At 46.0% G+C, this 23,600-nt stretch overlaps 1 protein-coding gene across 1 annotated transcript in view; it reads right to left on the bottom strand.

The window, feature by feature from the left end:
• Positions 1-23,600, bottom strand: part of LOC147693179 (uncharacterized) — a 708,628-nt gene that overhangs the window by 35,015 nt on the left and 650,013 nt on the right. Inside the window, 2 exon segments of the mRNA XM_086939582.1 lie at positions 9,546-9,656; positions 14,862-14,988. Of these exon segments, the coding sequence (XP_086795708.1) occupies positions 9,546-9,656; positions 14,862-14,988 (238 nt within the window).

The following is a 23,600-nucleotide window of genomic DNA, read 5'->3' as shown; positions in this document are numbered from 1 at the left end:
GGAATATTGGTAATGGGACGGTAGTTGTTTAGGTCGGATGGGTCGGCAGTAGGTTTCTTTAGCAGAGGTGTGACTTGTCCAACTTTAAGGGAGTCAGGGATGGATCCTTCTTGGAGCGAGCTGTTGATAATCTTAGTCCGGAGTGGAAGGAGTAGTGGGGTGAAATCTTTGACAGCGTTAGCAGGGAGGGGATATGTGAGGTGATTGGAAGGTTTCAGGGTGCTGAGCAGTTTGCCTATTTCTTCTTCGGAGTAGGTTTCAAAGGTTGACCATGTAGCATTGTTTTTAGGTCCGGTGGGTGTTATGCAGTTGAGTGTGGTGTCAGCGTCAGCGCGGAGATCATTCTTTATGTTGTCAGTTTTTTGGGTAAAGAAGGCGGCGAAGTCTTCACAGGAGGGTGCTTCGTGCAAGGTACTGAGAGGTTGGGGTTGTTCCTTGGCTTGTGTTCTGATTAACTCAAACAGTTTTCTTGGGCGGTTTTTTGCTTGGTCGAGCTGGAGGCTGAAGAAGTTTGCTTTAGAGCGCTTTATTTTCCTGAAGTAGGTGTTTCTCTTTTTCTTCAAGGTTTTCAGGTGCAGTGCAGAGGGAGCTGCCCTCCAGGTGCGCTCTGCCATTCGCATGGCTCGTCTATCTTCATTGAGACTCCCGTCGTACCATGGATTGGAGATTTTAGCGGAGACTCTTTTTAGCTGCATAGGAGCAGCCTCATTGATTATTGAGGTCATGGCGTTGAGATAGTGGTCAGTCAGGGATTGAACATCTGTAGCGCCCGTGGGCGGGAGTAGGATGTCGCGTCTGTTCGGGGGTAAGGAGACTGGGTTGAGTTATAGTCTTGCAACCGCAAGGACAATCTTGCGATTCTAGTCGAAGCTTTCAAGATTCCTTCTGTTGTGAGTAATTTGACCAAGGGTTTGTGATCAGTATGTATAACACAGGACTTCCCCCACACAAAAGATCGAAAATGGACCATAGCCCTTGCACACGCCAATCTCCTTTTCAATAACAGATTTTTTTTCTTCAGAAGGAGATAAGGCATGGGAAGCATAGCCAACAATATTCTCTTTGCCATCAGCCCTTATTTGGGATAAAACACCCCCTAAACCCTTGATGCTAGCATCCACGGTGCCAATATTATCTAAATCTGGGCCAAATCCCTTGAAAGCAGGAGCTTCAACAATTGCACGCTTTATAATGTCAAATTCCAACTGACATACTGCGTCCCACAAGAATTTGACTCTATTCTTGAGAAGCTGTCTAATGTGGAACATTTTTGAAGAAAAATGTTTCACAAATCTAGAATAGACTTCTGCAAGTCCTAGAAAGGACCAGGCTTCCTCCTTGCTCTTGGGGTTGGGTGCATCACGAATGGCTTCAATCAAAGAGGATTTGGGGGAAATGCCCTCTCTACTGAGAGTATGACCTAAGTACGTGATGGATTTGACAGCAAACTTATACTTGGAATGTTCAACTGTTAACCCTTTGGGCTCTTGGATGGTAAGTACTTCATTCAAAATGTTGTCATGCTCATTTTTATCTGCACCAAAAACAAGAATATCGTCTTGAAAACACCTGACGCTTTTAATTTGGCCAAATAAATGGTACGTCAACCTCTGAAAAATAGTCACCGTAGAGACTACACCAAACTTTCATCAGCAAGGGAAATCTGATGGTAAGCGGCAGAAAGGTCAATTGACGAAAACCACTCAGCATTTTTCACCAGGGACAGCATTTCAGAGATCTTTGGAAGGGAAAATGTGTCTACTACAATATTATTGTTTAAATGCCTAAGAACAATACATAATGTCAATTTGCTGTTACTACGTCTAGCCACCACAACTGGAGAAATCCACTCTGCAGATTTGATGGGTTCTATGATGTCAGCTTTAACAAATGTATCCAGTTTTTTTTCGACATCATCCCTAAGAAGAACAGGAATGTGTCTGACCTTGTGTATTTTAAACCCTTCGCAGCAGGGGCAATTCCCCTGCTGTACTGGGGTTCAGTGGAGGTGGGGGTGCACAGCGCCCCGGAGCTCAGCTCGTCATGAAGCACAGTGCTCGTGTGCTCATGACGAGCTGAGCTTGTCACGGCCACACCCGTTTTCGTGGAACGTTCAGCACAGCAGGGGAATTATCCCCGCATGTGAGCGTTCCACCGCTCATGACAAGCTCAGCTCGTCATGAGCACGGTGCCTCATGACCAGCTTAGCTCGTCATGAGCATGGAAGGAGCTAAGGCAAGTATTAGACTTCCAAACAATACGATGTTCAAAATCATTACGATTCCCTATGTTCTCATTAAAGATTTTGGGGAACTTCTTCAACAATTCCTCACAAAACAAATCATCCTTATTAAGCACCATGACAGGTTCTGTGCTGTTAGGGTTGAGAATTATATCTAATTTACCCTGGTCCATCCAGCCAAAAGCTGCAGGTTATTTCTTAGCAACATACAATTTGCTGGTGGTCTGTCTATTCTTAAACTTAAAAACTAAGGATCTGTATCCAACCATGTCTATTTTCTCTCCAGAGAATCCTTCTGGTTGAATATAGGATTCTAGGGGTTTATCACCCAAACGTGCAGCAAATAGGGATTTCCACATTACCTCATCAATAATGGTATATGGTGAACCAGAGTCTGCATACATTTGCACCGAAATGCTCCCAACAGATATAGTACATAACAGCTTTTTTGAAGACTTATTGTTACAATCCTTTACATTCCAAATGAAAATCCTCGGAAGTGTCGAGTGAGTTGGAAGCGAACATCACCGCTGATGAAATCCAACTGGCTTTTCGTGCCTTGAACCCGGGTAAAGCAATGGGACCTAATGGCATACCTATTGAATGGTATCAAGCAGTGCCTGAGACCCTCAGTAAACATCTGCTGGGGATGTTTAAGGAATGTCTGGAAAGGGGTGCACTTCCACCGGACCAAAGAGCGGCGACTATAGTGGCCATATCTAAGCCAGGCAAACCGCCTGAGGAATGCTCCTCTTATCGCCCCATATCATTGCTTAATGCAGAGGCCACAATTCTGGCCAAACACCTAGCAATGAGAATCCTGCCTCACTTACCGTCAATTATACACCTGGATCAGTCCGGATTTATGCCACACAGAAACACAGCGTTAAATCTGCGCAGGTTGCACGGAGTGTTGGCTAGGGCGGACTCGATCACCACACAGGCAGTGATATTAGCCCTTGATGCTAAGATGGCATTTGATCTTGTGGAATGGACGTACTTATTTGAGGCACTGTCGCACTTGGGATTCGGGCCCCGCTTTATTGCATGGGTTAAACTATTATACGCTGACCCGGTGGCTCAGGTGGTGGCTAACGGACATATCTCGCGAGTGTTCCGACTAGGGAGGGGCACGAGACAGGGATGCCCCCTATCGCCCCAACTGTTCGCGATTTCCTTGGAACCCCTTGCCACTCTTATAAGGACCTCGCCCCTACTCAAGGGCATATGCTGGAGGGAAGGATGGGAGCACAGGCTGTCTCTATATGCAGACGACATGCTGATCTATTTAACAAACCCAGAAAGCGGAGTGCCAGCCCTACTGCACCTCTGTGATACGCACGGAAGGATATCCGGGTATACGTTAAATTGGAGTAAATCGGAGCTGTATGTTCTGACGGGGCAGGTCCCGACCCTCGACGCGGGGTGTCCTCTGAAGATAGCGGGTTCGTCATTTAAATACTTGGGCATTCAGGTTACAAGGGACCCCATGGAGTTTATTGACAAAAATCTGAAGCCCCACTTAGACAGACTCAAACAAAATATTGCATTTTGGTCGGGACTCCCGCTAACGCTCCTGGGAAGAGCTGCACTTTACAAAATGATGGCCTTGCCTCGATTTTTATATGTCCTTGAAAATACACCTTACCCAGTAGCCCCTTGGTTTTTCCAAAAGGTTGCAGCGTTGATATCTAACCTCATGTGGGGGAACCTCCCGGCACACATTGCACAATCCAAATTGCACAGAGGTTGGTACGACGGTGGTATCACCTTACCTAACTTAACACTGTATTACTGGGCGGCACACCTTAAACCCATCAATCAGTGGATTCATGCCTCACAGGCCGAGCCAGCATTTCAGGCCGACAGGGCACAGTTGGGCACTAATAGCCTACTGGGCCCATTGTACGATCAACGCAAAATTCGCGCCTTAATCGGACCCACCAAACTAACGGTGAAGCTTTGGCATACAGCGACGGCTGCTCTAGGTTGGAAGAGGAGGATCACCAAAATGACCCCACTGTGGGACTCTCGAATTTTAGGCAACCTGAGAAATAGTAAGGGATTCTCACACTGGGACACCATAGGGATATCCACGGTGGGTGATCTCTGGGAGAGGAACGGGGCGATTCCCTTCGATCGACTGAGAGAATTATACGAACTTGGCGAGAGAGAGCTCTATAGGTATATCCAGATACAACATGCATTGCTCACGGCGCTGCCCCCAGACACAGACTTGCCAGAGTCTTCCCCGCTGGAAGACCACCTTCTCACTGATTTTATGATTGAACGCGCAACGTCGCTTACATATCGTAAATTACTCAACAACTTATCGGATCCAACACTATCATTAAAAGCAAAATGGGAGGGAGACACTAGTGAAATGGACGAACATGAGTGGAATGAGGCACTTGGGTCGCCTAAGGAAGTGGGCATTTCTGCACGTTTAAGGCTAGTACAACTGAAAATACTACACAGGGTGTATTACACTAGGACTATGCTACATCGTATTAACAGGGTACAACATCCTTACTGCCTTCGCGGGTGCGGGGAGGAGGGCACGTTTTTCCACACCATATGGGACTGCCCCCGGATTCAGGAATACTGGAGACAAATACTACGGACAATCTCACAAACACTAGAACTGTCGCTATTACCTGAACCGAAGAGGTGCCTCTTAAACGTATGGGAGCCTACTGACCTCTCTAGACATGGGCAACTCTGGGCTACAGCGGGACTGATGGTAGCTAAACGGGATATCGCACAACGCTGGGGAGCGGCAGAAATGCCAACCAAGTCAAAGTGGGCTGATACTGTAGGTGAATTGTTGGGGGAGGGAAAGCCAGGGACAATGTGAATGACTTCTTTACTACGTTAATAGGGGGAGAGACGGGGGGGAATACGTGAAACACCAGTTACGAGGGGTATGTACTCGTGCATACACATGGCCCCCAGGGGCCCTTAGCGTAAATGGGAGAGGGACTAGCGTGATACATTCTAGTGAGATACTTGCAACTCGGTTTGTATAGCCCAACACACGGCCACATCACTATTCCTAACGTTTAAGTTGATTTGTTGTTGTTCCTAAAAATGGAAAATCAAAAACCAATAACAACTGTGACACTGATGCATGTGCTGCACCTCATCTTCGCCGCAGCTATCTAACTGTGTATTAAGGCGGCTATTCGAATAAAGACTTTGTGATGCTGCAATGTAACTGACGAATTGCTATAGCGGCCAGCCCAATGGGTTGTAGGCGTTCCGCTGTGTAACTTACAGGTGCAATAAAGGTTTTTGGAAAAAAGAAAAAAAAAAAAAGAAATGTATATTGCCAACAGCACCGAATGATTTATCGTTCATGACAGCGCCCAAGGTCCCAGCCCAGCGAGCAACAGACGTCAAGTATCCACGGACGATAGTGAATTTCACAGGATTTGGCATCAAAGAACAGATTTTGACCACTGCAGTCTGACAAAAACCCTTTTCTATTGCTGATACGGCCCACATGAGTCTTTTCAGATCTAGCTCTTGCGACAGCACACCGCCGTAAAGCGTTTCCGGGCCCGATTTAAGAATTTAAGCTGTTAGGGGGCTAAGCATCTGTGGTCTAACAAGCCAAACTTAAAGTACTGTTAAATTGACAATTTCATTTTGTTTTACATCGGTAGAAGATGTGAATATATTTTTGTCAAAAGTAGCCAAAAAATAACTGGGGATTTAAGAGTTTTTTTAAAAGAATTTGTACAATCTCTCCATTATGTCTTGGGTCCAGGTACCCAACAATGGCACCAACTGGTGGAGGGAAGGTGTGGGGCTGGCAGGTGGGGGGTCCCTCAGCCCAAGTGAATAGGGTCGGAGGGAAGGGTTGGGGCAGGAAGGGTGGTGGGGGGGGGCTGTTAAAAACTAGAAGGTCAAGAGCATATTACGCAAGATATATTTTGGAGATATCTTTGGGGAAGTTATTTTGGTAGGGTAAAAGGGGAGAAAAAAAAAGAGAAGGGTAGAAGTTACAGGAAAGGTTGGTCCAGATCTATGATTTATGATATAGAGAACAAATTAAATGACACACAACGTAAAATGTGCATGGTCTGCTGAATCCACGTAAAAATAGTACTTGTCTTAAATGGATAGCATCTTTTGCCCCTGAAGTAATAGTTCTGCAAGAAACTCAGTTTAGGACCAATACCCCCAAGATATGCCTCCCCAAAAAATATGCACTCGCATACTTCTCGTCGGCAAATGTAGCGGTTCAGGCGGGGAGGTAGGGATTTTATTAACAAATGCAATTGATTGGCAAGGAAGTAGTGCAGGATAGGAGGGGGAGCTGGCTGTGGATTAAGGTAAAGATTGAGGAGACCGTGGAAATTTGGTGAACTACTATGGACACATTGATGATGAGACCATTTCACTGGAGCAAATTATGATATAGCCATGGAATCAGAAGGTGTATTGATTATTGGGGTGATTTTAATTATATTCAAAATTTGACACTTATAAATTCCAACAAAGCAAAACGGCAATAAAACGCTAAAACGGCAAAGTTAATAACTACTATGAAAACAGATTTTGCGTTAATAGATCCATGGAGGGTTGGGCATCCAGTTTTCTCCCAGTTTACTTGCTGTTTTTCTAGCCATAGGGCAGCAACACAGTTGGATTTTTGTTTTTTGTTGGATAAATTGTTAGCTAATGGTTAGACAGAGATATTAGCTCATTCTTTTTCATACCATTCTGTAGTTTCGTCTACTCCATGGACAGCACCAAAAAAGAAATCGAGGTGGCAGTTTCATAAATCTTTGTTAGAGGACATCACTTGGCTAAGGGAAACTAGAACTTTTATCAAGGAATCATTCCAACTCAATAAAAACATCACTCCGGTCTTCATGATTTGACAGGCATTTAAAGCCGCCTTAATGGGGCAAGTCATTTCCTACAGAGCTAGGTCAAGTAAACAGCGTTTGCAGAATGTTGTGGGCTTCCAGGCCGCAGTGGATAAAGTCAGACAAGAAGTAAATCTAACTCAAATAGGGGAGCATATTTTGACGACACAGCAGCAAGAATTATTAAAAGCCAAGGAAGAAACTAAATAGTTTTTGGGTGTTAGAAGAGATTACAGGGAGCAAATCATACCAACAAAGAGACTATGAAGAAAATCTGCATATTGGAAGATTTTTGGCTTGGACCACGGAAAGCCAGAAAAGTGGCCAAATGTTAAATCAACTTAAAGATACAATCACTGGTCAGTTAGAAGAGGACAAGAACAAAATTGTGGTTTTCGTTCTCAATATATTTTTAAATTTATACAGAAACGCAGGCAATAGAAGAACAAGAATTGAATTAATATTTAGAAATTTTGGAACTGCCTCAATTATCTGCGGAATATACTAGGAAGCTTAACAGCCTTAAAGAACCAATAGAAATGGTGGGAGTACTGAAAAGGAAGGCTAATGCTAAGGCTAGTGGCGGTTACGGGATCCCAGTAGAGGTGTATCAGGCGTTCCAGGATGAATTACTTCATTTTTTACCAATCTTTGCAACCAAATAAAAGGCGGGATTTGTATTCCTAAGAGATTTTAGGAATCATTGGTGATTATTTTTCTTAAAAAGGACAAAGATCTGCGAGATCCCAATTCTTATCGCCCTATTAGTCTGTTAAACACAGATTACAAAATATTTATGAAAGTTTGGCCGATGAAAATTGCTTCAAGTGCCCAACAGGTGGATCATACATTTCAAAATGGTTTTCTTCCTGGGAGGCTAATGGCACTAATACTTATTATTTAATACAAGTTATTGACTTTTTTTCAGTTAACCAGATCAAAGCCGCAATACTCATGATGGACGCCGAAAAGTCCTTTGACCTGGTAGACTGGCGTGCTCTATTTTGTGAGTGCATTCATTTGCAGCCATTCTGGAAAGATGTTTTTATAATTATTACTCATTGTATGTCTATACCAATTGCTCCAACGTGTATGCTGGTTGTATTTGGTTCTTCCGGGGAGGTAAAATGATATAAAAAATGTCAGCAGGATTTTATATTTATATCTATAACAGTGTGTTATTTTATAGAACTGGGAACAAATATGCACCCAACGAGTGGTCACTGGATTAATAAAATGTGCAAGACATATAGATTTGAGGAGGCTTATGTGAAGATGATAGGTACCGAGGTAAGATTTAGGGCTACATGGGCAACTTTCTCCTCTCATTTTATAAATTAATCAATTTTAATTGGAATCAGATAGTACGGTTTCTGGTACTTGACTCTTGCACTTTAGTCATTTATATGCCGCTAATCGTCTAGTTCTTTTTATAACCTTGATGCAACTAGCTAAGATTAATTTAGACTGTTGGGGTTTATAGAGTGGTATTTGAATATTTAGTCATTAGTATGCTCTATTTGTACCTGCGCTTTAATGGTTTCCTCCTAATGCTGATGGGTGGAAGGAATTCTTTCTATTGCCGGTAATAATATAAAGCTGAGTTATTGATGGGAGAAAAAAATGGTTCGAGAATCGATCAGAGGATGCTGCCTAATATGCACTAGTGAGTAATTTATTACACTTATTTATGGGAAAAATTGGCTTACACTAATTAATGTACCATGGTTTGATAATCCAGGTTTCTAGGAATTTTAGACGGGATAGTGTTTTCTCTTTTTCCGATATGTTGTATTTATGATGTATAATAATATGACATGTATAAGGTTTTTTTTGTACTTTGTAAAGTGACACGTAGTGCTCGAATTAAAAAAAATAATAATTTGTGATTGCATTTTGTTTGTCTGCATTTGTGAATTGGTGTGCATTTATCTTTCTGCATGCATGTCTGCCTGTGTGTGGTGTATGCAAGCACATGTTTTCACTGTCTTTCTGTATGCATGTCTGCCTGTGTGTGGTGTATGCAAGCACATGTTTGCACTGTCTTTCTGTATGCATGTCTGCCTGTGTGTGGTGTATGCAAGCACATGTTTGCACTGTCTTTCTGCATGCATGTCTGCCGGTGTGTGGTGTATGCAAGCACATGTTTGCACTGTCTTTCTGCATGCATGTCTGCCTGTGTGTGGTGTATGCAAGCACATGTTTGCACTGTCTTTCTGCATGCATGTCTGCCTGTGTGTGGTGCATGCATGCATAGGTTTGCACTGTCTTTCTGCATGCATGTCTGCCTGTGTGTGGTGTATGCAAGCACATGTTTGCACTGTCTTTCTGCATGCATGTCTGCTTGTGTGTGGTGTGTGCATGCACATGTGTGCAGTGTAAAACAGATATGTCGGTTCGCAGTTAAGTGTTGCTCTACTCACTCGATGGCCGGTTCCGCTTGTGGTCGGTCTCGCAGTCCTGAACCTCCAGGCAGCACAGCTCATCCTTGTCTTTCGCTCTTAATGAGCTGACAGTGGTGGCGATGAGGGGACCTGGAACCAAAAGGAAACAGAGAAAAGAACGCCCACAGTTCCTTATGCCATTTTGCCAACTATTACAATGTTATCATTTGTCAGCATGTGAGATGATGGAGCTGAATTTAAGAGCAACTCCTTCGGCAAAGACTGGAATTGTAAACTTGCTGCGCCATATTAAACAACCGTTGACCACCATGGCCAGTGTGCTGCCTTTCCTGGGGCCCTTGATGCTCGTAAACTGCCTGTGGACATTTATACATGTCCTGCATATGGCCACAGATGCTCGTTCCTGCCTGGGGAGACTGGCCTGTGCACTGTTTGAGGCCCATTGTTTTTGTATCCACTGCCTTGGTGGGTTTATGGGTTTGAACTGCTGATGTACGCACTGCCTGAAGCAACGTGTGCTCCCCTGCCTGGGGTCAATGGTGTTTGAACTGCCTAAATCCAAAGATGCACATGAGGGCTGTGACTGCTGATGTATGTACTGCCTGGAGTATCTGATGCAAATGTGCCTTGAAGCCACTTATGTATGCACTTCATGGAGTCACAGGTATTCATAAGAGACTGTGGGCCAGATGTACAACCTGTTTTTGCATGCACTAACGGGTTTGCGACCCAGTTGCGCATGCAAAAACCTCATGGGCCATGTACAAAGCAAAATTAGCAAGTCGCAAATTATTTGCGACTCAGTAAATAGGTTTTGCGACTCGATATTAGGAAGGGGTGTTCCCGTCCCAATAGTGACTGCAAAGCCACGTACCAATGTTTTGCGACAACAATTGCGGTCGCAAAACACTTGGAAATTACCACCCTCTTCAATAATGGAGTTGAAAATGGGAAGGGGTCCCCAGCAGGCCACCATCCCTAGGGCTGTCATTCCTAATGGGCGCGCAAATTGCGAGAGGCTCATTAATATTCATGAGCCTTGCAATTTGCGATCCCATTGGGAATCGCAAACAGTGTTAAACACACTGTTGTACATGCCAAATAGCGCCTCGCAAATGCGAGTCATATATGCGACGCAATTTGCGCCGCACTATTTGGCAGGTCGTAGATCTGGCCCCGAGGCCGTTGATGCTCATTACTGCCCGGGCCACTGATACTCATGCCCTCTAAGGCCATGACATCTCTGAGGAACACGTGTACGTACTGCACTTGGTCATTTACGGATGCATTGCCTGATAATCATTACTTCCTGGAGCTATTGATGAATTGTATTTCACAAAAGAATTGATCCTTATAATTGCCGGGAGACGCTGCGCAATATCCTTGTCTGGGTCGTCGATGTTGATTGGGCGGACGATGCTCAAATTATCGGAGGTCACTGAACTTATTGCCGAATGGGGCAACGTATGCTCATACGATCATAACTTTGTGGGGCCCTTAGCTTATGTCCTGTCGACAGCTATGGATGGTCGTTGCTGCCGTCATGTTTTCTATTTGTATGAATACTGGGTTTGAACCATTCATATACTGGAGGATTCTTTCTTGTAGAGGTTACATTTTCTCATTGCTGTTACTTCAAAACCTCTCCACAGCCACTACTCTGGGGATACACCCTGTTAAATAGTGAAGCAAAAACATTTTGGAAGATGGGATATTTTCTACAAAAGCCTTTGTGTGGTACTTTTCAGAAGCTACAGATCCATTAGAGCCAAAATGTCATGAATCAGTCCCTTTCATTCTTTCACGGTCATGATTTCTTGTGAAGAACTCGTATGGATCTGATTGAATATGGTTTACAGGCCTCTGGTCCATCTGATGATGGAAACTCTATGTGACAGTCTTAAAAAAACTACAGCAAGGGAGCCTATAGTCTTTCTTTTTTAGAGTCTTTCGTCCTTTTCCATGTTTTGAAGGTAACTTTTTTCAATATGGTGCCCACACCACAACATATAATACCTTTTTCTAAAACCGATGTTAATTATGCGGGGACCATTAATGTTCATTACTACCCGCGGCCAGTTTTGCATGGTCCTGTATGTCAGTTGATGGTAATGTGGCCATTAATACATATACTAAGACTCCGTCTGTGGCCCTTGATGCTTTTAACCTCTTGGTCATCAATCCATGTGGTACCCAGGGACACTGATGCTTAGACTGCCAATATTATTGATCCATGTCCGGTTAGAGGCTATTGACAGATACCTTCCCTAAGACAACCATTGCTCCGAATGCCTCAAGGGTATTTTCGTCTGCGGGGTGGTGATCTGCTTTCACATTGTGGGCGGCATCATGTGATACCCATTTACTGTAATTTGCTAGCATGCCTGGTTAGTGAGATATTCACGTCTGTCACATAATGTCAACTGTCATCCTTATTATTATGCAATGCTACAATTTCTATAAGTTATAAGCACTCGTCTGTGTAACAAATCGAGAAGCCGGTTGTGCTCTCACATCAGACAACCGCAGGGATCTCATTCCATGTTAGGTGTGGATAGTTAATCATGGTCCATTTTCCTTATAAATTGCTGTCCTTTTACTATTCACAGTGCCTGCCTAATCCTGGATATTCCAATTAAAATAAATAAACAAGATTGAATGGTTTGAAGGAAACTTAACGCCGGCTCAGGCGAGGTTGTAGTTGCAACAACTCCGAGAGCACCTTGTCCTCCGGTGTCGATGGAGTTGGCATCTGTGTTGATGTTCTGAGATCTTGTGTAGCTGGTGGAGTCAGAACAGGTGCCGTAAGAGCCCTGGTGGAGATTTTAGAGGGTCCAAGTGGCTTAGAGGGCAAACCCACTGGAGTTGTCCCAAAATGGAGGCTCTCTCAGCTTCTTGGCGCCTGAAGGTGGGTCACAGGGAGTTGGAAGGGATCCAAAGAGTTGATTTGTGGCCATGAAAAACTCTTTAATCCGCTCGATGTTGCAGGTGGCCCCAGATTCTCAGGTTCTGCCGGGGCAAGTTGCGCGATTGGTTCTGAAGTTGCCCGGCTTCAGGAGCAAGATTGGGATGGGTGGTGATGCTCTCGTGCCTGCTTAGGAGTATGAGAGCGGTGGAAAAGGGCTGAGCGCTGCTTCGATTTTTATTTATTTTTTCTTTGACCTAAATTGAAGATTTGGAGCATGACAACAACCTCGGGATCGACTAAGGTGAATTCCGGACCAGGAATGGGACGAGGCCGATCTTTGGGCTTGGATCCACTCGACAAAGAGTTTTGTGGTGCTTGGTGACATGGAGCTTCACCACATGGTCCTATATGGCCTTCTGGTTCATCGATGCACAGTCACTGCAGGCATTAGAGTTGTGACAGGCAAACCTGATGAGAATCTGTCAGGGGCATTTGTTTGCAACAGTCCTTATAGGGTTTGAAGACTATTGTCTTGGGAGGTGACATCCCCCTGGCACACAGGCATTTTTCAGGTGAAATTTGTCTTGGAGACAACAGGCGGCTGCAGACCCGCGTCTGGTGGCGCAGAAAGAAAGGGACTGACATCTGCGCCGCACGTCATTTACGGAGATGACCAGTGTCAGTCCGGAGCCGCACAGCACCACCTCCCCTCCCGGCCAGGGGCGGCTCTAGGCATGTGCAAGCTGTGCACCTGCACAGGGCCACCAAACCCCCGGGGGACACCACGCCAATATATGTCCTTAATATAATAATCCTCTGAGGATGGATACATATTTGTGTGGCGGCCCCTGGCAAGGATTTGGCGGCCTCCGGCTCTGTTCCACTTCCAAACACCCCTCCCCCCCACCCCCCTCTTTACTGGCCTCCGCGCTCCGCCCGGACCCACTCTTCGGGGCCCCCTACCTACGCTCCCTGCCCAGGGCCACCATGAGCCTAGAGCCGCCCCTGTCCCGGCACACAGAGCTACTGCTGAAAAAGTGTAAGGATCAAGTGTGATGCCTGTGAAGTATTCAAAAGGTGGGGAATCTGCGGTCAGAAATCTCCATCAGAAAGAGAGATTTATTTGTTAGTTAGGGTAGGGATTTATGAGTGTAATGTGGTATCTTGAGCTTAACCTGCTCTGAAGTGGCTTTCCTCAGAAGATTATTTCTAACATAATGAAGGACTTTGAATTAAATACTCCGGCAGAGATTCTGTAAAAGTGTCTCAGGAGTGAGACATTGTAAGTAAACTGGATACTCAATGAGGTATGCACAATATCAACACAATGCTTGAATCGGGCTGAAGTGTGTGATGTCTAACTGCAGAAATCCTGAGTAATGAGAGAGGAGAGGAGTTGGCCTAACGGCTAGGGCGGTCGACCTCGAATCTGGGGAACTGGGTTTGAGTCTCGGCAACGACGCTTAACATCCTGTGATTCTGGGCAAATCACTTAATCTCCCCGTGCCTAACAAAAATAAATTTGAATGTGTCCTCATGTAACGCAACTAGTGCTATGTAAAGCGCTCTGATACCCGATACCTTCGGGTCTAGTTTGCGCTATATAAAAAATCTGTAAAATAAAAAATGAGGAAACCTCTCACCCCAGTGCAGCCTATTCCACTGATCCTGGTTTCAAGGGACAATCAGTCAACACCTTGAGTTTGTTGGTGTCATACGTTTCTAAGAGACGATTCTAAAGGTTTCCAGACTCAGGGCTCGATCCGCCATCACGTTACAGGGTTGGAGGCATGAGATGCTCTTTGTGGTTCACCGGTACTTCGACCGTTGTCCATCATTCTCAGGATACTTTATTTAATTGTTCTTTGATGGAAGTTCCTGCATTGTGCACTATGTGCACAGGATGACTTCCCACCTGTGCCCATGTGATGCCCTCCGCCTCACCTGTGAGCTGCGGGGACCACTGACAGCCCTGCTCCTCTCCTCCGATACCACGCACAATGCTGACAAATCTGTCTTCTAAATCCATCCCAATGTGTTTATATTGAAATTGTTCATAAATGACTTTAGTAAAAGCAATGCAATTTTAACATGATTGAAGCAAACAGGCGGCCTGCCACTAGTGTAACAAAATTTGAAATTTGAGGGGCCCCCCTGCAAACTACATCGAGGGGCACCCGCCACACTGACTCAGGAGCTTGTAGGCCAGTGTACTGTGCTGAGGGGGCCCCTGGAGACTGGGGGGGCCACACCACAGGGGCTGAAGGGGCCTATGTTATGCCACTGGGACCTGACACACCGGGCCCTCACAGCACATCAGGCTGCACCAAAGGCCGGTGATCAAGAGCTCTTTCTTGAAAGAGTAGTCCAGGAACTTACTTCTTTGATTTCAAATCCTGAAATATCAATCAATGGAGTAACCTTACCGAGTGAGATCAAGGCCTGGTGAATTTCCTTCATCACAGTGCTGTATAGATCCTTCTGCCAGTCCTGCAGAACCTTCCATTCATCTTCAGAGAAATAGTCCGAAGCATTGCAAAAGGTTCCTTGTAGCTGCAAGAAAAAAGGGGATACTCTTTACAATGCATTATCTACATGCTCCTTTTAAAATTAGAGAAAGAGGGGTTTCCTTCTCCCCCTCCATCAACTTCAGTAGCTAAGAACCTCGGAGTCGAGATTGAGGACAAGCTCTTATTCACTCTAAGACCCTTTCTGTAACAGCATCGGATGCTCGCCTTCACTCTCAGACCCTTTCTGTAACAGCAACAGATGCTCTCCTTCACTCACAGACCCTTCCTGTAACAGCAACAGGTGCTCTCCTTCACTCTCAGACCCTTTCTGTAACAGCAACGGATGCTCTTCTTCACTCTCAGACCCTTTCTGTAACAGCAACGGATGCTCTCCTTCACTCTCAGGCCCTTTCTGTAAAAGCAACGGATGCTCTCCTTCACTCTCAGAACCTTTCTGTAAAAGCAACGGATGCTATCCTTCATTCTCCAACCCTTTCTGTAACAGCAACGGATGCTCTCCTTCACTCTCGGACCATTTCTGTAACAGCAACGGATGCTCTCCTTCACTCTCTGACCCTTTCTGTAACAGCAACGGATGAGCTCCTTCACTCTCGGACCCTTTCTGTAACAGCAACGGATGCTCTCCTTCACTCTCTGACCCTTTCTGTAACAGCAACGGATGAGCTCCTTCACTCTCAGACCCTTTCTGTAACAGCAACAGATGCTCTCCTTCACTCTCGGACCCTTTCTGTAACAGCAACGGATGAGCTCCTTCACTCTCAGACCCTTTCTGTAAAAGCAACGGATGCTATCCTTCACCCTCAGACCCTTCCTGTAACCGCAACGGATGCTCTCGTTCACTCTCAGACTCTTTCTGTAACGGCAACGGATGCTCTACTTCACTCTCAGACCCTTTCTGTAACAGCAACGGATGCTCTCCTTCACTCTCGGACCCTTTTCTGTAACAGCAACGGATGCTCTCCTTCACTCTCGGACCCTTTCTGTAACAGCAACGGATGAGTTCCTTCACTCTCAGACCCTTTCTGTAACCTCAACGGATGCTCTCCTTCACCCTCAGACCCTTTCTGTAACAGAAACGGATGCTCTACTTCTCTCTCAGACCCTTTCTGTAACAGCAACGGATGCTCTCCTTCACTCTCAGACTCTTTCTGTAACGGCAACGGATGAGCTCCTTCACTCTCAGATCCTTTCTGTAACAGCAATGGATGCTCTCCTTTACTCTCAGACCCTTTCTGTAACAGCAACGGATGCTCTCCTTCACTCTCAGACTCTTTCTGTAACAGCAACGGATGCTCTCCTTCACTCTCAGACCCTATCTGTAACAGCAACGGGTGCTCTCCTTGACTCTCAGATCCTTTCTGTAACAGCAACGGATGCTCTCCTTCACTCTCAGACCATTTCTGTAACCGCAACGATGCTCTACTTCACTCTCAGACCCTTTCTGTAACAGCAACGGATGCTCTCCTTCACTCTCAGACTCTTTCTGTAACGCAACGGATGCTCTACTTCACTCTCAGACCCTTTCTGTAACAGCAATGGATGCTCTCCTTCACTCTCGGACCCTTTCTGTAACAGCAACGGATGCTCTCCTTCACTCTCAGGCCCTTTCTGTAACAGCAATGGATGAGCTCCTCCACTCTCAGACCCTTTCTGTAACAGCAACAGATGCTCTCCTTCACTCTCAGACCCTTTCTGTAACAGCAACGGATGAGTTCCTTCACTCTCAGACCCTTTCTGTAACAGCAACGGATGCTCTCCTTCACTCTCGGACCCTTTCTGTAACGGCAACGGATGAGCTCCTTCACTCTCAGATCCTTTCTGTAACAGCAATGGATGCTCTCCTTTACTCTCAGACCCTTTCTGTAACAGCAACGGATGCTCTCCTTCACTCTCAGACTCTTTCTGTAACAGCAACGGATGCTCTCCTTCACTCTCAGACCCTATCTGTAACAGCAACGGGTGCTCTCCTTGACTCTCAGATCCTTTCTGTAACAGCAACGGATGCTCTTCTTCACCCTCTTGCCATTTCTGTAACCGCAACGATGCTCTACTTCACTCTCAGACCCTTTCTGTAACAGCAACAAATGATCTCCTTCATTCACCCTCAGACCGTTTCTGTAACCGCAACAGTTTTGACGTTCAATTCGAACATTTCTGGATCTCCTTCCACTAACAGCCTGCAGGACAGTTGTCCATGCATTAATAACTGCCAGGTTAGACTTAGGGGGCATAATAATCTTCGGTATCACTGATGAATGGATTGAAGAACTGCAAACAGTACAAAATGCTGCAGCATTCCTTATCCGTGGCATTCACAGACGGGAATCTGTTACTGTGAATTACACTGGCTCCCTAGCAGGAAAAAGATTCTTTATAAGGCATTGGTTTTTGTGCATCGGTCCTTCTACAAACTGGGCCCACAGTATTTGATTAACAGGATTCATCATTATCATCCAATCCGCATTCTTAGGTCCTGGCCATCGCTCCAAGCTAGAGTGCCACATTTTTTAAAAGGCTGGTTTGGGGCCTGTCATGGTTATCACGCACTTTGGTTGCTTTCCTGCACCACACACCCCTGTCAGTTCATTCTATTGTAGGCGGCGAGGGTGTGTTTGGATACTGGATGAATGTGGGTCTGGGGACTACAAGTCCCAAGAGGCTTCTCTGCTGGGTTCTGGGCTTCTCCAGCCAACAGAAACCGGTCCTGGCAAACTGCTCAGCCACTCACCCTGGGGTGAGGGGGAGTGCAGACGAGCAGTTTGCGAGGGCCGGTTTCGGCTGATTTTGTTACAGGGGGCCGGTATTGCTGACCCCGGTAACAAAACGGCCCCAGGGACCCAAAACCAGCCCCCACCCTAGCGGCCTACCGGGGAAACGCCCAGTGCCCGCTATGGCCAGTCCGGCCCTGTCTCCAGCGTGTGGAGGAGCTAAGTGTATTTCTACCCCGACAAGCTTGCAGGCCGGTGCTTGTTAATCGACTACTCCCCCTGCCTGCCATTGTTCGTTGGTTTCCAATTGTTCTTCGTTCCGCCAAAGAGGTGTTGCTGGATACGCCCACACTTCTCTCCTGCTTCCTTCATTCTTGATCTACTCTTCACCGAGTGGTGCTGTGAGGACCACCCCTTGCTCTGCTCCTTCAGTTCCGGATTCTCGTGAGGTGGGCCCTTCCTCTAGGCAAGTACTGTTACGGACTCTGGCCGGATCCGTTAGTCTACAGTGTGTTTCACCTCAGAACATTACTGTTCTTCCCTCCTTTCGTTCACACGCATGGAGAGCTGCAGTGAAGTGTCCACTATAATTTTGTTTCTAGGTTTGTTTTTCTTGATACTTTGTTTCGCACAAGGAGTTCAACTTTCCGGCCATTTTATTATGTTCACTCACGCACGGAGAGCTGCGGTGCAGTGCTCTTTGTTTATTTCTACACCAGTTCATGCACAAGGGTTGCGACAAATTCCCTGTACTTTGGTATCGGGTATCACACACAGGTTCTGTGTGATCTTCTGATTCCCTCCACCTGGCGCAGAGAATTTACTTTCGCAGACATCCTTTCTGGTGTGACAGTGACTGGGACTTGTATGTCTGATCCTTCCAAGGCCAGAGGGACAGTATTGGAGTGAGTGGCGAATACTGATTGCATACCGACCCCCTGGACCCCGCGGACCTTTTGCCGAATCCATCACGGACATCATCTCCTCGCAGGCCATCGCATCCACCAACTACACCCTGCTGAGAGACTTCAACTTGAACCTCGACAACCAACGGGACACCAGCACCACATCCCTCCAGGACAACCTTCAGAACATTGGACTCCGCCAGATCGTGACAGAACCCATGCACTCAGCAGAACACACCCTCGACCCCCTCTTCACAACAGGAAACTCCATCACCTTCAGCTACATCACCAAACTCCCATGGACTGACCATCGATGCGTCCACTTCACCTTCAGAACACCCACCATCCACAGACACCAGCACCACCACCCACGAAGAAATTGGACCAGAATCACCGGCGACCAGCTAACCTCATCACTCAGCAACTCCACCCTGACTGTCGCAGAAAATGACTCCCCCCAACGCCGCAGCCCAAACCCTGCACAGATGGATCACCGATAATGCCAACACCTTAGTCCCCCTCAAGAAAAAAAACACCACCACCCACGCCAAGAAAGCTAGATGGTTTACCACCAAACTTCAAGAGTTCAGACACACTTGCTGCCGCCTCGAAAAGGACTGCAGGAACCCCAAATCCACAGAAGCCCACAACAACTTCAGAGCCGCCACCAAAGTTCACCACCAACTCATCAGAAAAACTAGGACAAAAGTGATCTAAGACAGAATCTCCACCCATGCACACAACAGCAAAGAACTCTTCAAAATCATCAAGGAGTTCGCCCAACCTACTAGCAAGTCCACCAACATCCAAAGCTCACAAGACCTCTACGACAAACTCAGCAACTTTTTCCGCCACAAAATCAAGAGCATCTACGACAACTTCTATGAAGACAACCAACACACTGAACCCCCACCAACCACCCCGACATCATGAAGCCAACGATCGACAACTGGACAGCCCTCACCACCGTAGACACACTGAAGGCTTTGAATTCCATCCACTCTGGGGCCCCGACAGGCCCCTGCCCCCACCACATTTTCAACAGAGCCACCAACACCATCGCACCCATACCTCCCACGCTATCAACCACTCCCTGGCAACCGCATCGTTCTCCGATGACTGGAAACATGCAGAGATCAACCCCCTCCTCAACAAACCCTCGGTGGACCCCACCGACCTCAAAAACTACAGACCCATCTCCCTGCTCCCCTTCCCAGCGAAAGTAATCGAGAAAGCCATCAACAGCCAACTTGTCAAATTCATCGAAGAGCACAACATCCTCGACTCCTCCCAATCCGGCTTCAGAAAAAACCACACCACGGAAACCGCACTCCTAGCCTCAACAGACGACATCCGCACCCTACTGGACAAAGGAGAAACAGCAGCCCTCATCCTCCTCGACCTCTCATCAGCATTCGACACAGTCTCTCACTACACCCTAATACGCGGACTCCACAATGCAGGGATTCAAGACAAGGCCCTCGACTGGATCCGCTCCTTCCTCTCTCCGCTCGCCCCCATCATCAGAACCTACGGACTCAATATTGTGTCATATGCAAACCAAACCCAACTCATCCTCTCCCTAACCAACAAACCCAGCACGGCCAGACACAATTTACGAGAAGGCATTGAAGCCGTCGCAAAATGGATGAAAAATAGCTGCCTTCAACTAAAAACGGACAAAACAAAAGTACTCATCATGGGCCCACACCCGACGCCTGGAACGACACCTGGTGGCGCTCCGCCCTCGGAAGTCTGCCCACAACCACGGACCACGCACGCAACCTGGGAATCATCCTGGACTCCGAACTCAAAATGGACCGCCAGATCAACGCCGTCTCATCCTCCTGCTTCCACATCCTCCGACTCCTACGCAAGACCTTCAAATGGATCCCCCTCGAACACAGAAGGACTATCACTCACGCCCTGGTCACCAGCAGACTCGACTACGGCAACGCACTCTACGCCGGAATAAACAAAAACCTCACATGCAAGCTACAGAACATCCAGAACGCCGCCACAAGACTGGTCCTCAACCTGCCAAGACACTGCCACATCTCCCAACACCTTCGCACACTCCACTGGCTCCCCATCAAAGCTAGAATCACCTTCAAGATGCCCAACCACGCTCACAAGGCCCTCCACAGCATTGGACCAGCATACCTGAACAGATGACTCAAATTCCACGCACCCCAAAGGACCCTATGATCAGCCTTGCTCTCCTATGCTGTGGTCCCCCGCACCAGAAAGACCAGATCAGGCGGCCGCTCCTTCTCCTTCGTCGTGGCCAGAGCCTGAACGCCCTCCAGCTCCACCTCAGACAGACAACATCTCTCCCCATCTTCACGAAGGTCCTCAAAACATAGCTCTTTTGTAGTGTAGTTCCTATATTCCCAATAGGCTCTGCACATTGGAATAGTATATACTATAGATTTGACGTAGGATTGAGGTCTACTAGGTCTCTATTGAAAACACTAAACTTAATAGTGAGTGCCAGCTAGCTCAGAGGTCACTAGAAACGTTCTCGAATAAACAAGGGATTAGTTTCTGACAACCGCATAAACATGACAACTTTATTTCCCAAGAATAAGAAATACATCTCTAGAGTCACGGAAACAATAGATAGCTATTTCACTCAGTCAATCGTGCATGCTTCGTTTCACCAGAAGTGCAGAGAAATAGAGAGGCGGGCGTTTTCAATAAAAGGTATTTATTGAACAGTCTTCTTTCTCAAGCATAAGAAATGAACTGCTACAATCGCAATACTTATCCTACGCGGACGACACGCAGCTCCTCTTCCCTTTTGAAACTCTCACTACTGAAATAAAAAACTCCTTTTCTGCTGGTATGAAGGCCGTTGCACAGTGGATGTCCACTAACTATCTGCAGTGCAACGTTAGCAAAACAGAACTCATGCTATTTGGCGAAGCCAAGCTTCTATGGGCTCCAGACTGGTGGCCTTCTGATCTTGGTGCGGTCCCAGAACCTAAACAGGTCGTGAAAAACCTGGGGATCCGCCTCGATCAGGATTTGTCATTAAAGCAACACACTAACACTGTTGCAGGTTCATGTTTTCATGTCATCAGCATGCTACGAAAAATTTTCCCTCTGCTGCCTGACACGTTTAGGAAGACCTTAGTGCAAGCCCTGGTTCTAAGTCGTATTGACTACTGCAACGGCCTGCTCCTATCTGCCAACGAGGGAGTGTTGGCCAGACTTCAGGTAGTCCAGAACACAGCGGCGCGCCTGGTTCTGAATGCCCCTCCAAGAACAGCATCCAAACCTCTTTTACAAAAACTCCACTGGCTTTCCATACGACAGCGAGTAAAATTTAAAATCTGCTGTATAATACATAAAAACATAAATGGACAAGGCCCTACCTACCTGCAACAGAAATTCATTCCCTACATCCCGTCCAGGCCACTTAGATCCAGCACAAGCCACCAACTGGTGGTTCCTCGTGTCAAAAAGACCAGACACGGAGGCAAAGCACTGTCCGTAGCGGGACCCAAGCTATGGAATCGACTCCCCTTAAATCTCAGGATCTGCACCTCTCACATACAGTTTAGAAAACTTCTCAAAACTGTCTTATTTAAAAATGAGATCTAATCCTTATTAGTGTTCTTCTCTGTATTTGTTGACTGGCCCAAAAGCGCAGAGATACTCCTGAAGGAGTCGATTCCAGCGCTATATAAGCTTGTAAATAAATAAATAAAATAAATATGGTTTCTAAGCCATAGATAAATACATAAAATACATACATTAATAAATAATGACTAAAAGTACTTAACTGGTGCTTCAAAAATACGCCTACCCCAGTGTACCTAACCTAAGTCTAGTACAAGGGAAGAAGTAAGGGAGGTGTAGCTTAGTTTTAGTATTCTTTGCCAAGAATCTATTCCAAGAATTCTCTACGGGTCTAATCAACTCCGTACCTTGGTTTAGAATGAAGAGGCCTGGTATCTCTCTCTCTCAGGACTCGATTTCCCAGCAACCTGCAAGGGTAGCCTGGAAACACTGGAGCTGGATTTCTCGGTAGGAGAAAAGACAGCGTCTCTCTCAGTGCGTCAGCGGGAGGGTCAGCTTCCTTCAGCACTTGCTTCAGCAAGCTGTGTCGTGTAGGTAGATAGTCGAACTGCTCCAAAACCACTGTGTGTTTGCCTGAGCAAGTGTGGGCATATTTATACCTTGAAGGTGCCGAGTTTGACGTAAGGTTGGATATAATAACGTCATCAAAGACTCAGTTCTTTTAAAAATCCATGTTTCTTGGATAAATCAAGCAAGGGGAAGTCCCTGACTGCTGAAGGCGGGTTTTTCCAAGAAATCGTTGTGGATTTTCGGAACTAGTGGAAGTAGCCATGCCGTATTTGGACTGCATAGGCTAAGTCTAAATATGGTTATGATTTCTATGCCTATATAAGGATAGGGTGATTTATACCTATATATGGGCATGAATCCGGAAAATTACACTAGGGTCCTAAATTCATATACAACACCCACTCCACTTTATTAAGTTCAACATTACTAAATTATAAGCAGGAAAACATATCTAAAGTATGTGTTTACAATTCCCCCCAAAATACAAATTTGCATTTGAAAAGGCTGTACACGAAATGAGCACAACTGTACGCATTTGAGAAAAGAGTTTACATATATGATATATAGCATGAAAGTATCAAGCCTAATGAATCATGAAATTACATTGATGAAATGGCTCTTAGTTACAGAAAATATGTTTGAGACCATCCCATAGCAAAATATTTAAACTGTTTTAATTTGAGGACAAGGCCAAATATTGTCTCTAGGAAGTGTTCAAAAAGAATTTCTTGTTCTCTAAGAATAGTTCTACTTTAAGCAGATTACTCTGTGCCAAAAGAAAAAGTTCTATTTTGGAAAAAAGTCGAATCAGTTTGTAGAAAAATAGAGTTCCCAATTGAGAAGGTTTGTTTTTGAAAAGTGAAGGCCAAATTCAGAGTTCAAGGAACGCTGTGTGCAGATTTCAAAAGTTATTCTCGCTGTCG

Source organism: Lissotriton vulgaris, chromosome 9, assembly GCF_964263255.1.
Source record: "Lissotriton vulgaris chromosome 9, aLisVul1.2, whole genome shotgun sequence".
Classification (NCBI taxonomy): Eukaryota; Metazoa; Chordata; class Amphibia; order Caudata; family Salamandridae; genus Lissotriton; species Lissotriton vulgaris.
This window is presented reverse-complemented; position numbering and strand designations above follow the sequence as displayed.